At 35.7% G+C, this 14,081-nt stretch overlaps 2 protein-coding genes across 2 annotated transcripts; both read left to right on the top strand.

Annotated features, from left to right (window-relative positions):
- The first annotated feature begins 2,881 nt into the window (after window positions 1-2,881).
- LOC130998607 (uncharacterized) lies at window positions 2,882-3,544 on the top strand. The gene has a single exon (XM_057924021.1). It carries the CDS (start codon window positions 2,882-2,884, stop codon window positions 3,542-3,544), a length of 663 nt encoding a protein of 220 aa, XP_057780004.1.
- A 1,651-nt stretch (window positions 3,545-5,195) lies between these two features.
- LOC130998606 (probable transcription factor At5g28040) lies at window positions 5,196-5,888 on the top strand (the record flags this gene model as incomplete). Its single annotated transcript, XM_057924020.1, has 1 exon — window positions 5,196-5,888. A coding segment is annotated over one exon (693 nt), but the record flags the coding sequence as incomplete, so codon positions are not given.
- Between the last annotated feature and the right edge of the window lie 8,193 nt (window positions 5,889-14,081).

The raw sequence follows: 14,081 nt of genomic DNA, 5'->3' as shown, positions 1-14,081 counted from the left end.
GGTCCACGGGTCCAGATCCATGGATCTACTATTTTTAAATTAAATTAAAAAAATTTCACAAAATCAACAACATCTAATTTTCATCATAAAAAATATAACACAAAATACTTTTATCTAATTACTTTTAGTTTTTATTCTTTTGAATATAATTTATTTATTATTTTTAATTTAGTTAATATTATTAGTAAACTAAATATAAAATATAAAAAATATATATAAAATAAAACGGATCCACGGGTCGGATCTGGGCCGGATCCGGATCTAAAATTTCAAGATCCAGATCCAGATCCGTTTTCAAAACTGAGATCCAGATCCAGATCCAGATCCGTTGGGTCCAAAAAATTGAGATTTACGGATCTGGATCCAGGGATCTGGACCGGGTCCAAGATCCACTGCCATCCCTACTCACGGGTTGTATTTATATAACCCGTGAAAAAGTATTCCTGTGTGTTCTTTAATTTCCGCTGCATGTTGGTTTCAATGTTATTAACATTTTGTTGTTAACATTCCTATCAACATTACTCTTACGAATTACACAGTGTTACTTGTGGTAATTTGGGGCACTAAACTATTTCAGTGATTGATATATATTTTGAAAGAGAAATAGATTTTTCAATCTATTTGCCTCATTTAAGATTGGGATAGGGTGATTACTAAACGAATATAAGATAGCACCGAAGAGGATTTCACAAAAATCTGGACAAATCTTTTGGAAATTCAACAGTAAAATCTTATTATAGCCTTTTGAAACGAGCTTGAGCTAATCGTGTAATCATTTGCTCAACTTTCTCAAATAATTTGTTATCCACCTTTTTGACGATTGAGATTTGACTTTAACTTATGTATTGATAAGTTTTAAAGTTCTTTTTCTTTTCTTTCTAAATTGCAATTGAGTAATTAAACAATGAAGTGATACGAGGTCTTTGGCAGTTTACATGTAGAAACTAATTGAAAGAGATTTTTCATGGTTTCTTGAAGTTATTCCTGTATTGTGTAATGATTATGATATATTGAAAGAGTTTCAAGGTAGTGAGCTAGGCTTAGATGAAATCGTGAAACGGGTTATTGGTTTGGGTGAGAAATGGTCATTTTTGAGCTATTACATATATAGATATGGATTTATGTACTCTAAAGTTTTCCATTTATTTTCCTTGCAATGATCTTAATTTGTGTTTCTTTTTGTTATAGGGTGTCAAAATACATACTTTTATACCGCATAGATTGGTGAAGAAATCTGGGTAAAAAAAATCGACATGAGCAGTTCTTACTAATCAAATATTTCTTTGTTCATCCAAACGAAATGCGTTACAAAAAAAATACAAATCATATCTATCGTATTATGATGTATCCAAAATTTGTAACTGATCATATCCTTAAGACTGATTTTCCCTGCATTAAGTTATTCGTTCGAGAGTTTTGAAGAGATAGTTATGATTGATGATGTTAATCAGCTGGTACATTTTCAATCTTATTTTATATTTTGTTTCATAATTGTGTATTATATAGGTATTTTGAATATGTTTAATTAATATTGTTTTGTAGATATTATTATAGAGCGATTGTAAAGTGTGGCAGCATAATGGATCAATTAAATTCTAAGTTACTTGAGTTGATTCTTGATTATGATGAGCAATAAGTAATCTCGATTTCAATTACCTTTGCAGTCACATTTCTTTGAAGAGGTGTTTTGATGAAAAAATTTGTGCTAAGAGTTCTGGAAAAAAGATGAAAGATGGGGTGATAGTGGAGGAGGAATGAATTATGCACTCTTCAAGTTTATTTATATAATTATATAATTGTTGAAGTGATATTTTAGTATTTTACAAAATTAAAAAAATTAAAAACTTTATAATATATTATGGCCCGTGCAATATGATCAAATTAAATAATGTATAATCTAACATAAATTATTTTTATCAATTAATCTAACTTATAACATAAATGGTGATATTTTAGTATTTTTACAAAATTTAAAAATTAAAAAACTTTATAATATATTATGACCCGCATCGCACGGGAGGGTGTACTAGTACTAACTAATGTACAAGAGAAAAAAAATAGTATTATGGACTATATCAATTCTCTATATATTTTCCTCAAAAAAAGAAAAAGTTCTCTATATATTTATGTATATTATGTGGAGAGTATAGTTATAAAAAAGGATCCGGTTAAAAGTGAATTAGCATCCTAGAAAACCAGCTATGTATAATAGTAGTTAAAAATGAAAAATGAAAAAAAAAAAAAAAGAAAGAAAGAAGAAGAAGGAGAAGAAGAAGAAGAAGAAACTTTTTTGTCGCAACTCATTTAGCAATTTAGACGAATGATTGAAAATCTATCGATATAGGGTGCATTTACTTTAAAAAAAATTATTGGAAAATAATAAATAAATAAAAAAAAATATTATCCTTTTCTCATTTTTTATCATATCTTTACTAGAGATGAAGAGATGAGCAAATGATAAAAAATATTTTCACATCACTACCAAAAAGAATATTATCCAATATTGGAGAGAAAATGAATGAAAAGAAGCTCTTGAGAAAATATTTCACCCTATTCGATTGATTTTTTTTATTTATCATACTGAACATGTGAAAATGATAGGAAAAAGTGAAAAAAAGATATATTTTCTCATTTTTCATAAAATTAAACGCATCTTTAATCATAATTTTTTAAACTGTTTTTATTAGCCAGATCTCATTGTCATTGGATATTGATGTGAAGTTGGGCCCAATATCCAAATTCTGTGGCCCATAGCCCACTTCTAAACCCGTCCACATAAAATACTTGCATGCCAAAAAAAGCAAAAAGAAATCGCAAAATTTGAGTCCTCAAATTTGAAAAAAGGTTATGGAAATATAACAACGGTCGGGTCGGGCAAGGAATGGCCGCTGCAACTATGCAGACTCCTCTCCGTCTCCTCTCCGATACCTATTTTCTCCATCAATCAAATCGCAGTGTCAAAATTCCTTGCAACCACTCTAATTTGACGTCTCCGCTTCATCACAACCGCATTTTTGCGGCGCAGAAAACCACAACCGTGTGCGCTGTAAACAGGAGAAACAGATACGGGATCGCGAAATCCGGCAAGCTGGTGCTGGAATCGGCCTACATCATCGCGTCGCATCTCCGGATTCTGCCGGAGCCTGTGGATTCAATTCTGAGAGAATTCGGAGCCGGAAATGGAGGCCGGAACGGGTTCTGGAGCGGATTCGGAAGGGGCGGATCCGACGGTTGGAGAAGGAGGAGGAAGATGAAATTGGGATTGGTGGGCATTTTGGTAATTCTCGGGGCGGTGGGGCTGTGGTGGATTGTTGGGAAAGAATTGGCATTGGATTCTGATGCTTTATTTGGGGGTTTAGGGTTTGTGCTCTTTGGGCTTTCTGTGGAAGGGTGGAGGAGAGGGGCTAGAGATTGGATTTTGGGGTTTTGTTGCTGTGCTGTTTTGGTGGGTTTGGTTTCCACCAAGGGTGATTTTCCCGTGTGGTTGAGGAATTTTGGGAGCTTGAAGAAGGGCCGGAGAAGAAGAAAAGGAAGAGCATTTTGAGGGATTCTTGCAAATTGGGATGATTTTTGGGCAATGTGCAAATTGAGTTAAGCTAGAGTTTGTTCATTTCTTTTGTCATTTTTTATTTTTTTAGGATTTCTTGATGTCTTTGTGTGTTATGGTTCAAGTTTTGGAGGTCCTAAATGATGATAGGAGTTTGATGATGATGAGAACTGATTGATGATTTCTTTGAATTGATCAATTAGACTGTACCAAAATAGATGTTGAAGATAAATATAATCTAAAGTATTTTTGGTGATAAACTTTGTAACTGATTTACTAAATGTGCATTTGTTCACTTTTTTTAGCTCATTTTATTTTCACCAAAGATATGTTGCAATGTGTGTTTACTGTATTTTTTTTGTTAAGAAACAGAGGCTGAAGCTGTAAGAGGGTCTGCCCCATTTTGAACAAAAAGAAGATGTTTTGGTCTTGCTTATGCAAATTTAGCTAGTTTTGGTGTAGATATGCATTTTTTGAATATTTTCTTTCTTGAAAGTTTTGGTGTCTGTTTTATATGTTTTCTAATAGAATCTGGAAATGTTTCATTGAATGATAATTTTGTAAATCTTTTCATCAGAACCATCAACATTATTATGCAAAAATATAAGGTCAAAGTTGAAGGTGAGGGCAGATTGTATTATCTTGCAGAGCATGTTGTGTAGTTGTATGCCTCTACTTAGTGGCGGAGCCAGGTATTAATTTGGGAGGGGGCTGAATTTACACGGGGGTTCGGGTATCGCCCCTGAAATTTTTTTTTTGGACATTCCGTATATTTAAGGCATTATTTTATTAAAAGACAAGCATAATAGTAATAATAAAGAACAACATTTTCATAGATTATATAATTTAAATATATAACAAATTAGTTTCAATACATTACAATTTTTTTTGGGACATTCTGTATTTTTAAAGCATTTTTTATTAAAATACGGCATAATAGTAATTATAAAGAACAACATTTTCATATACTATATAGTTTTAATATATTACAAATTAATTTCAATACATTACAAACTTTTTTTTTTGTCATTTCGTACATTTTAGGCATTTTTTTATTAATAGACAAGCATAATAACAATAATAACGAACAATATTTTCATAAATTATATATTTTCAATAAATTATAAGCTAGAATCGATAATAATAAAAGACAAGCATAGTAATACTAGCAAACAATTTTTTTTTTTGGTATTCCATCCATTTTAGGCATTTTCTATTAAAAGACAAGCATAATAGTGATAATAATGTATAATATTTTTATAGATTATATAGTTTTAAATAACACAATCATCCCTAAATTAATTATAAATGTAAGAATATAACAAGCTAATCAACTTTTGTAAAACAAATTTCTTTTATAATATAAACATATATCTATATATATTTAAAAAAAACTCAAAATTTGGGAGGGGGCTTCAGCCCCCCCCCGGCTACGCCCCTGCCTCTACTATTATGTAACAGCTGGTCTACATATAAAATAATTATGTGGAAATATTTTTGATATCATTCTTTTAAGGGTTAAGTATCAAATAAGCCTCTACCATAGTGGCCCTTTTCACGTTTAGCTCCCTATAGTCGAAGTTGGGCCAACTAAACCCCTGAAGTCCTTAATTTCGAACAATCCGGCCCTCTGCCATAACGGCAACTTAACACCGTTAACGACAACGATTCCGCCTCCTCCGCCCCCGTCGCCGTTGATCGTCCCCCCCTCTCCCGGCCCGTCTCCGCCGCTCTGGTCACGATCGCCGTCCCCGGCGTCCCTGATCCCCACCACCAACAGCAAATTCAGTCGGAGATCGCGAAGAAGCTGACGCCGCCGCCCGATGAATCGCGGAAGCTGTTCCAGTGCCTCAGGACCGACGAGGACGAGATTGAGCTGTTGCAGGGGTTCCTCAATTACACCACCCAGCGCTGCGGCCCACATACCTCCTCGCAGCACCACCACGACACCACCGCCTTCTACGACCAGATCAGGAGCAAATTCCAGCTCGATTTCTATCAGAACCAGCTCGTCGAGAAGCTGTGTCGCCTCAAAAAGAAGTACCGCAACGTCATCAGTAAATTCGGCACTGGGAAGGAGTATACGTTCAAGAGCCCCCACGAGCAGGCCAGCTTCGAAATCTTCTCCAAAATTTGGGGCAACGCCGCCGTCAATGGCGCCGCCGCCTACCGCGCGCCTCCCGTGCCGATCGATGAGGACGAGGACGGCATCAACAACCCTAATGTCAATAATTTCGTCGATTGCCAGAGCCCCAACCCAAACGGCATTGATAAAAACGCCAAAACTCCGCGCTCCAGGAAGAGGAACCGTGCCGGAGCGGCGGCGGAGGCCATCGGCTAGGTTAAGGGTGGGGGTGGGGGTGGGGAATTGGGGGTTCAAGGCGAGGCTGGCAGAGTTTTCGGCGAAAATTAATGTGTAAATTAAAAAAATAAAAATAAATAGTTAACGGTGTTAAGTTGCCGTTAGGGCAGAGGGCCTGATTGTTCGAAATTAAGGACTTCAAGGGTTTAGTTGGCCCAACTTCGACTATAGGGAGCTAAACGTGAAAAGGGCCACTATGGTAGGGGCTTATTTGATACTTAATCCTTCTTTTAAATTCGAGTTTGAATTCTACTGACCTTTTCTGTTGCCAACGCGACTATCTAGTATTGAGAAATTAGGTGCAATCTAGCTTTGAATATGAAATACTTCATCTATTCACAAAAGAACTTTCTAAAAGAGAGTAATTCGAGTTTGAATTCTACTGACCTTTTCTGTTGCCAACGCGACTATCTAGTATTGAGAAATTAGGTGCAGTCTAGCTTTGAATATGAAATGCTTCATCTATTCACAAAAGAACTTTCTAAGAGAGAGTAACACAAACTTGAGAAAAAATGTTATTGAGAATAGTAAAAAAATGTTTTAATTAAAATAAGAATGGTGAAAAGGTAAAAGTAAGGGAAAATGATATTTTGATAAGTGGTGGGGTATAGTCTAAAAATAATTAGGAAATTCTTTTGTGTACGTCCCAAAAAGAAAAAATAGAAAGTTCTTTCGTGGACGGATGCAGTAATATTTATTTGGTGCTAATATGTCAAAAGTGTATCCTATTACTGAAAATTGGGGGAAACTTTGGGTATAAATAAGTGTTAATGAGTAAAAATGTTCATATTTATAACTTCTAATTAAAAATGCCCATTTATATATATATATATATATATATATATATATATATATATATATATATATGAATGGGATCATATAGATCCCAATGCTTATAATAGATCCGTAGATCCAAATCTAGACCACACATTTATGACATGTGGCGCATCAAGATGCATAAAGGCATTTCAAGGCAAAATCTGGAGAGGGGTAAAATTGGAATGTAATTTTCGAATTTAATAATTAAAAAAAATATATTTTTTTAGATTTTCTCAAAATAGATATATTTTAGATGCATATAGTTTCCCACGAAGATGCATAAAGTTTTCACATGAAATGCATGACTTTGAACAGAAAAATGCATTTGATTTTTACAGTTTTGGTATTTTCACCACCCCACCCCGCACCACCCCCCAACCCACCCCACACCACCCCCCAACCCTCCCCATTACCACCCCCCAAAATAGTCATGTTTCACATGCATATAAAATCAAACAAAAGTGCATAAAGATTTTACATAAAAATGCATTAAATTAATCAAAAAATGCATTTCATTTTAATAAATCTGGTATTTTCGCCACCCCACCCCTGCCCCACCCCCACCCCCCCCACCCAATTTTTTTTTTTTAAACTGATTTTCTGACCGCTAACCCCCCACCCACCCTCCAGCCCAAAAAAAAATTATATTTTTTCAAAAAATGTAATGCATTTTTGTGTGAAAGTATATGCATTTCTGTGCGAAAGTATATGCATGTAAAACATGTAATTTTTTTATGCATGTAAAAATCAATTTTTCAAAAAAAAAAAAATTGGGGGGTGGGGGGTCAGTGGTCAGAAAATCAGTTTTTGAGAAAATAAAAAAAATAAAAAAAAATTGGTGGGGGGTGGGTGGGTGGGTGGGGGGGTGGGGGTAGGGGTGGGTCAGTGGTCAGAAAATCAATTTTTAAAAAAAAAAAAAAAAATTTTTTTTGGGAGGGGGGTGGGTGAGTGGATGGGGGGTGGGGGGGGTAGGGGTGGGTCAGTGGTCAGAAAATCAATTTTTAAAAAAATAAAAAAAAAAATTTTTTGGGAGGGGTAGGGTGTGGGTGGGGGTGGGGTTCAGGTGTGGGGTGGGGTTCAGGGGTGTGGGGTGTGGGGTTGGGGTGGGGTGAAATCTTATGCATTTTTGTATGAAACTTTATGCTTTTTTATATGAAAGTTCATGCATTCTCGTATGAAACTTTATGCATCTAAAATATACCTATTTTGAGAAAATCTAATTTTTTTTTTTAATTTTGAAAATTACATTCCAATTTTACCCCTCTCCAGATTTTGCCTTGAAATGCCTTGCCACGTGTCACCATCTTGATGCGCCACATGTCATAAATGTGTGGTCTAGATTTGGATCTACGGATCTATTATAAGCATAGGGATCCACATGAACCCAACCCTATGTATATATATATATATAGGGGGCCGCTCCAATGAGATCCCCTAATTTTAATGAGATTTAGGGCACGATCTGGTGCGTTTATTTTATCAATCCTATGGCTGATATTGTATCTGGAGGGTGATTTTTTTTCGTAGAGTTCGAATCCTGGAGGGAGCAGAATATTTTAAATTTTGTTATTCATCAGTATATACTACATTGTTCATCAGTATATACGGCCCTGTTCATCAGTATGTATGTCTTATTCATTACGAATTTTTTAAATTTTATTTTTCATCAGTATATACATATTGTTCATTAGATATACGTTTTGTTCATTAGTATTATATGCCTTATTCATTGTACTCATGTTACACGAAAAATAGGGGGTCTCATTGGAGCGCGCCCCTATATATATATATATATATATATATATATATATATATGGTAGGGTTAATATAAAAACCCCTCTTAAGATGAAAACTAGGAACCAATTTAAAGCCATTGATTTAAATAAAATAGAGGGCTGAGATTAAACTACAGATGCACAATTTCGATTGCATAGATGCACAGTTTCAATTGCATAGATGCACAATTTCGATTTGCTTGAGTATTTTGCATTGTTGGTTTCAATTGCATAAATTGCATATTTTTTAAGTGCACAGTAAAATATAATAGATGCACAGTTTCTTTTGTTGACTAAATCATAACCATTAGATCTAATATTTAAAAGGTCAAGATTAGGTTCCTAGTTCTCATTTTAACAGAGGTTTTTATTAGAACCTCTTCCTAATATATATATATATATATATATATATATATATATATATATATGTGAAGAAAAAAAAACTTGATTCTACGCCCAAACTAAAGTGAAAAGTCGAATTTGCATGTTGATGGTTGTACATCATTTTTGTGCAAAAGTCACTTTTTTGACCTAAGGACAAAAGTGTAAGAAAAGTGTTAAAAAAAATTGTCTGCTGTAAAAAAAGTAGGCTTTGTTTTACAAGTACATTGATTGAGATATTAAGGATAATTTAGTCAAATTTGGCCACAAACACAATTTTATAAAGTGAGCATTTTTCATTATAACTTAATAAAAGTGGGCATTTTAAAATTTTACTCTATAAATAATGTGTAATTATATTTCTTTTCATATATAGATACAAATTTTCTAAGTTTAAGCTCACTTTGAGTTTATTTACATAGGAATGATGTTGTTTTACTCTAAATGGGAGTAGGAGTAAATTTCGCCCACTATAGTTATTGGTGCCCTAGGACTGTGTTTTGTCTATAAATACAACTATCTGCTCTCAGGATAAGACACACAAAATAATCAGGGTTTTAGAGAGCAGTATAGGGCGCCGTTTGTAAGTGGCCGAATTCTCCTTGGGAATGCTCATAGCTCGTTGTCCATCCAACGTTGGGAGTTGAGCAGGATACAGTTCAGAAGGTCAGAACTGAAGTCTTTCAATTCAGCCATCGACAGCCTCTGCATACAATTCACAAGTAAGTGATTCTAACTCCAACGTGTAGCACTTAAATTCATAGGAGCATGTTAGGGATTAATCGTTGTATGGTGAATTATGATATCCAAGAAATGATCCTTTCGGGGCTAAAATCCTTCACACCGAGGGCTGCTCCTTCCGGAGAAAGGGCGATTGAGGAACATATTCTTGATAGAATGGAATGGATTCTAGTTGACATGCTATGTTTCTTTATGTAACCTTTTAAGTTAATTCAATCTAGATTCGGATTATGTTATATTATCATTGACCAATATTCCCTGTGAGGTTTATCTACTTTTTGCTTAGTTGATTGAGATCAAGTTTTGAACTTGTAGCTTCGAAGGTTTGCATTTCCCATTAGAATTATTTAGTGACTCTTGTGGGATTTGGTTGCTAGCTGCAGCTTGTAGCTTCAATTGTGATTTGTTTGGCGAGATCTAGTTTATTCAGCCATTATACGAAACCTTTGATGCCAATGTGTTATTGTGTCTGCCTAAAAATTTGGTGCATATACACCTTTTTTTTTTTTAGAATATATTAGTATGCCTCCCGTGCGATGCACGGAGACACAAATGTAGGAACTACTTAACATTAAGAAATACAGCTTTTGTTGAATCAAAAGTTACCCGAGATTGTGTGCGTGTGTTAGTCGAGTGGTTAGTGCATAAGATCAAAAATTTTGGGTTTGAGTTCAACATAGCGCGATCTTTAAATTTTTTTATTTAATATTGTTAATATATTAAAAAAAATTAGATTAATAAATTCATGTTTAGAAATTCATCATGTTCATGGATGATTTTTTCAGCCTCAATATAAAAAAATAACACATGAAGCTCATGAAGGAAGAAGAAACTTATTAATCATATATCAATTTGTTAAAAATTATTATTGATTTTTAAACAGATCAAGCTTTTAATTTTTAATTTAGAAGCTCCCAGCTCAGTTCTCCCAGTTCTGCTCTTCCAGCCCTGTTCTCCCAGCTCTGCTCTCCTAGCTCTGCTCTCCCAGCCCTGCTCTCCCAATTCTGCTCTTCCAGCCCTGCTCTCCCAGTTCCCAGCCCTGCTCTCCCACTTCTCCTCCTTTCTCTCTCAAAACCACTTCCCCTCCATAGCTTCCGCCGCCATCGCCCCCTTTCCGGCGACCGCACGGCTGGAAGACCTGCTGCCCTCGTCTCCCTCTCTCTCTCCCAGCCCTTAACACTCAACATACTCACCAACAACAATAAGGAGAAACATAGCTTTGAAAGTTCTACTCATCAATATCAGTCCGTTCGCACGGGAGAGCTCACTAGTAATTAATGAATAGTGAATTTACCAACTACCAATATTGTATTAACGGTAATTATATTCACATCCCTCATTTTATTCACTATAGCCCTTCATATAAAATAACATTAATAAAGAATTATAATTTACTATTTTACCCTACGATCGTAACTTCCAATTAAATCTCTATTTTATATAAGCCCCAGAACATACACAACTCAATCTGAGGCGAATACATCTCCAATTACTGCAGCAAGTTAAGATTTATCAGTAGGACAATCACCCGATAACAGAGCCCATGCAAGCAAAGAAAACATCGATGTTAATACCGTGTTCAATGAGACTGGATCATCTGTGAGGAGATAAATGAAAAACGCAAGAACTATAAACTCATTTAATTGTACCCCCCCTTTTTCATCTATATCACAGTAGCCGACAAAGATTACCAATTTCCTCGTCACTGATGCTAAATTCAAACGCGTGCAAGCATTTCTGAGTGATTGGTTTTGTTCTGTGTTCCAATCCCGTGTTAAAATTAAAAATAGAATATCTCTTGTCTCGCATCTGCTTTGCCTACTCTTTCCCAAATTATATGTTTGATGGGAAAAAATGGATTTGATATGATTGCACAATGAAAACTGATTCTAAAAATATGTAGTTGCATAAAATAGGATTTCGAATATGCCATTAAACATTAGTATAATTTTTAAGCAATAAGCTTCACGATTCTATAACATACAAGGTTGGGATTAAGATAGGGATTTAATTTAGAGTCTAGAGACTCATGAAATAGTTGCATAAAATAGGATTTCTATCGTCAGAGGCTGAGGTTGGGGGTTATACAAAAATAAGAATTTAATTTAGAGGCTATAAATTGTAGGATAAAATAGTAAATTTATAATAATTTATTATTATTATTTTATATAAGAGGTTATAGTGACAAAAATGCTATTAATCCGTAAGAGAATTATAGTTTTAGGTGTTGGGAACCTTGTGGAATATCCTAACCCTTGTTTTGATGATACCAAAAATTCATAGGACTTAACTGTAATAGACTAGAATTGTTTTGAACTCAAGTGTTAGAGTTCGTTTCTAGTTTAGCTTGCGGTGTCGAAGACTGAAGACTGAAGACTGAAGAACGAAGGACTGAAGACTGCAGATACCAACTGAAGTATCAGTTGAAGAATCAGTTGAAGACTGATTACTTAATGCGCCCAATGGACTGATACTAAAGTCAAGTATCAGTTGAACATTCCTCCTAGGACTGATCTTCCAACGTTCAGAGGAAGCCACGTACTCACAAGTACAGCCGCATTAAATGCAGAGATCTCAGGATATCCTTATCTCTGCAGAGGTCATTCCTATCTGGTGGTTACTTTTCAGAGACGCCACATCTCCTGTCCATCAAAGAGAGCCGTTTCCACCCAGACAAGGAACCTTGAAGATTGAAGCCTCAGCCCAAATTCGAATTGCTCTCCAACGGAAGAAATCTTGAGGACGATCTACGCCAACGGATCTATTCAAGAGTTCTCCTACAAATAGCGCTCGATGATCACTTCAACCTTCACCGATTCAACGACATAAGCTGAAGCTCTGCCGAAATTGCTACTCAGCCTAAAGCTTAACCTCCCCAAAGCTTGAATCGAAGAAGAGAATTCCAAAGCCAAAATCAGTCACTGCTGATTACACATATTCTCTTAGACCTTAGGCAAACCTCTGTTTACCCAGAAGCCAAAGGTCAAACTTGCTTCAAAGAACTTGTTCTTTGTAAGCATAGTTGGCACTCGCTCAAACCTCCCCCCCATAAGAGTGTTTGAGTGGTTCGGAGTTCAGGAAGGTACTCTGACTCTGAGTGAGAAGTCTTAGCACGGGTTGTGCTGAGCAGAGAAATCTGACGCGAGTGAAGCGTGGGTACTGAAGAAGGGTTTTCTTCAGTGTACGGTTGTGTGCACCCGGCAAGCACACGATTTGGTTTGCAGTGCACCTGTTAAGCACTTGCGGAGTGGATTGTTGGTCTGATCAACCAACCGTGGATGTAGGAAAGGGTTTTTTCGAACCACGTAAAAGTCTCTGTGTTGTTTACAGCTTTCAGTTTTACTTTCTTACTTGTGTTATTTTATTTGATAAAACTGAACACTGACTAACTGCAAAGAGCAACCATAACCAACAACGTGCTCCACCGAGGCTATTACGAAACTAAGTTTAATTTCCGCTGCGTATGATATCAGTCTGACTGATCTATCTTCTGATAGTCAGGAAGAGTGTTATCATCTCTGTTTTCGCAAACACGACTGAAGCCCTTACTTGCATCAGTTAAGTTCCAGCAACTTAACTGATAACTCTTTACTGAAGAGCTTTCAGTATCAGTCGTCAACTCTGTTTGGTCAAAACTGATTTCAGTAAAACAGGCGTCTTTGTTTGCATGTAAAAGTTTCGTTTTGATCTCTGACTGAGATCCCTCTGATTGAGGTTTGTTAAAAATAGCCCATAGGTGTATCCCCCCCATACACCTATTCGAGACCCCCAGGACCTAACAATTGGTATCAGAGCAGGTTGTTCGCAAGAACATTCTGTATCTGATTAGGTTCTAATTGAACTAGATCCTTTTTCTCAAAGGTCTCGAAAAAGTTCTCTCTTTCTTTTTGTGCTTGCTATCTGTTCTATGTGTTGTTATCTGTTCTCTCTTTTTTGATGGAGACTAACCACAACAGATTATCTTCTCTACCTATGTTTAGTATTGAAAAATACGACATGTGGAAGTTTCGGCTTGAAAGCTTCCTCACCGCCCAACATTGTCGAATGTGGGAAGTCATCACCAGCGGACCGATCACCATCATCGAAACCGTCAAAAGGGTTCCTGTTGATCCATAACAAGATCCTTACGATGAGGTCCAGCCCAAGCAAAAAGCAGACTTCACCACCGAAGAAAGGAAGCAAGATGAGCTAGACAACCTCGCCAAAAGCATTAAACTTTAGTATATTTTTTAAGCAATAAGCTTCACGATTCTATAACATACAAGGTTGGAATTAAGATATGGATTTAATTTAGAGTCCAGAGACTCATGAAATAGTTGCATAAAATAGGATTTCTATCGTCAAAGGCTGAGGTTGGGGGTTATACAAAAATAAGAATTTAATTTAGAGGCTATAAATTGTAGAATAAAATAGTAAATTTATAATAATTTATTATTATTATTTTATATAAGAGGTT

The sequence above is a fragment of the Salvia miltiorrhiza genome, chromosome 8, assembly GCF_028751815.1.
Source record: "Salvia miltiorrhiza cultivar Shanhuang (shh) chromosome 8, IMPLAD_Smil_shh, whole genome shotgun sequence".
NCBI classification, from domain to species: Eukaryota; Viridiplantae; Streptophyta; class Magnoliopsida; order Lamiales; family Lamiaceae; genus Salvia; species Salvia miltiorrhiza.
This window is presented reverse-complemented; position numbering and strand designations above follow the sequence as displayed.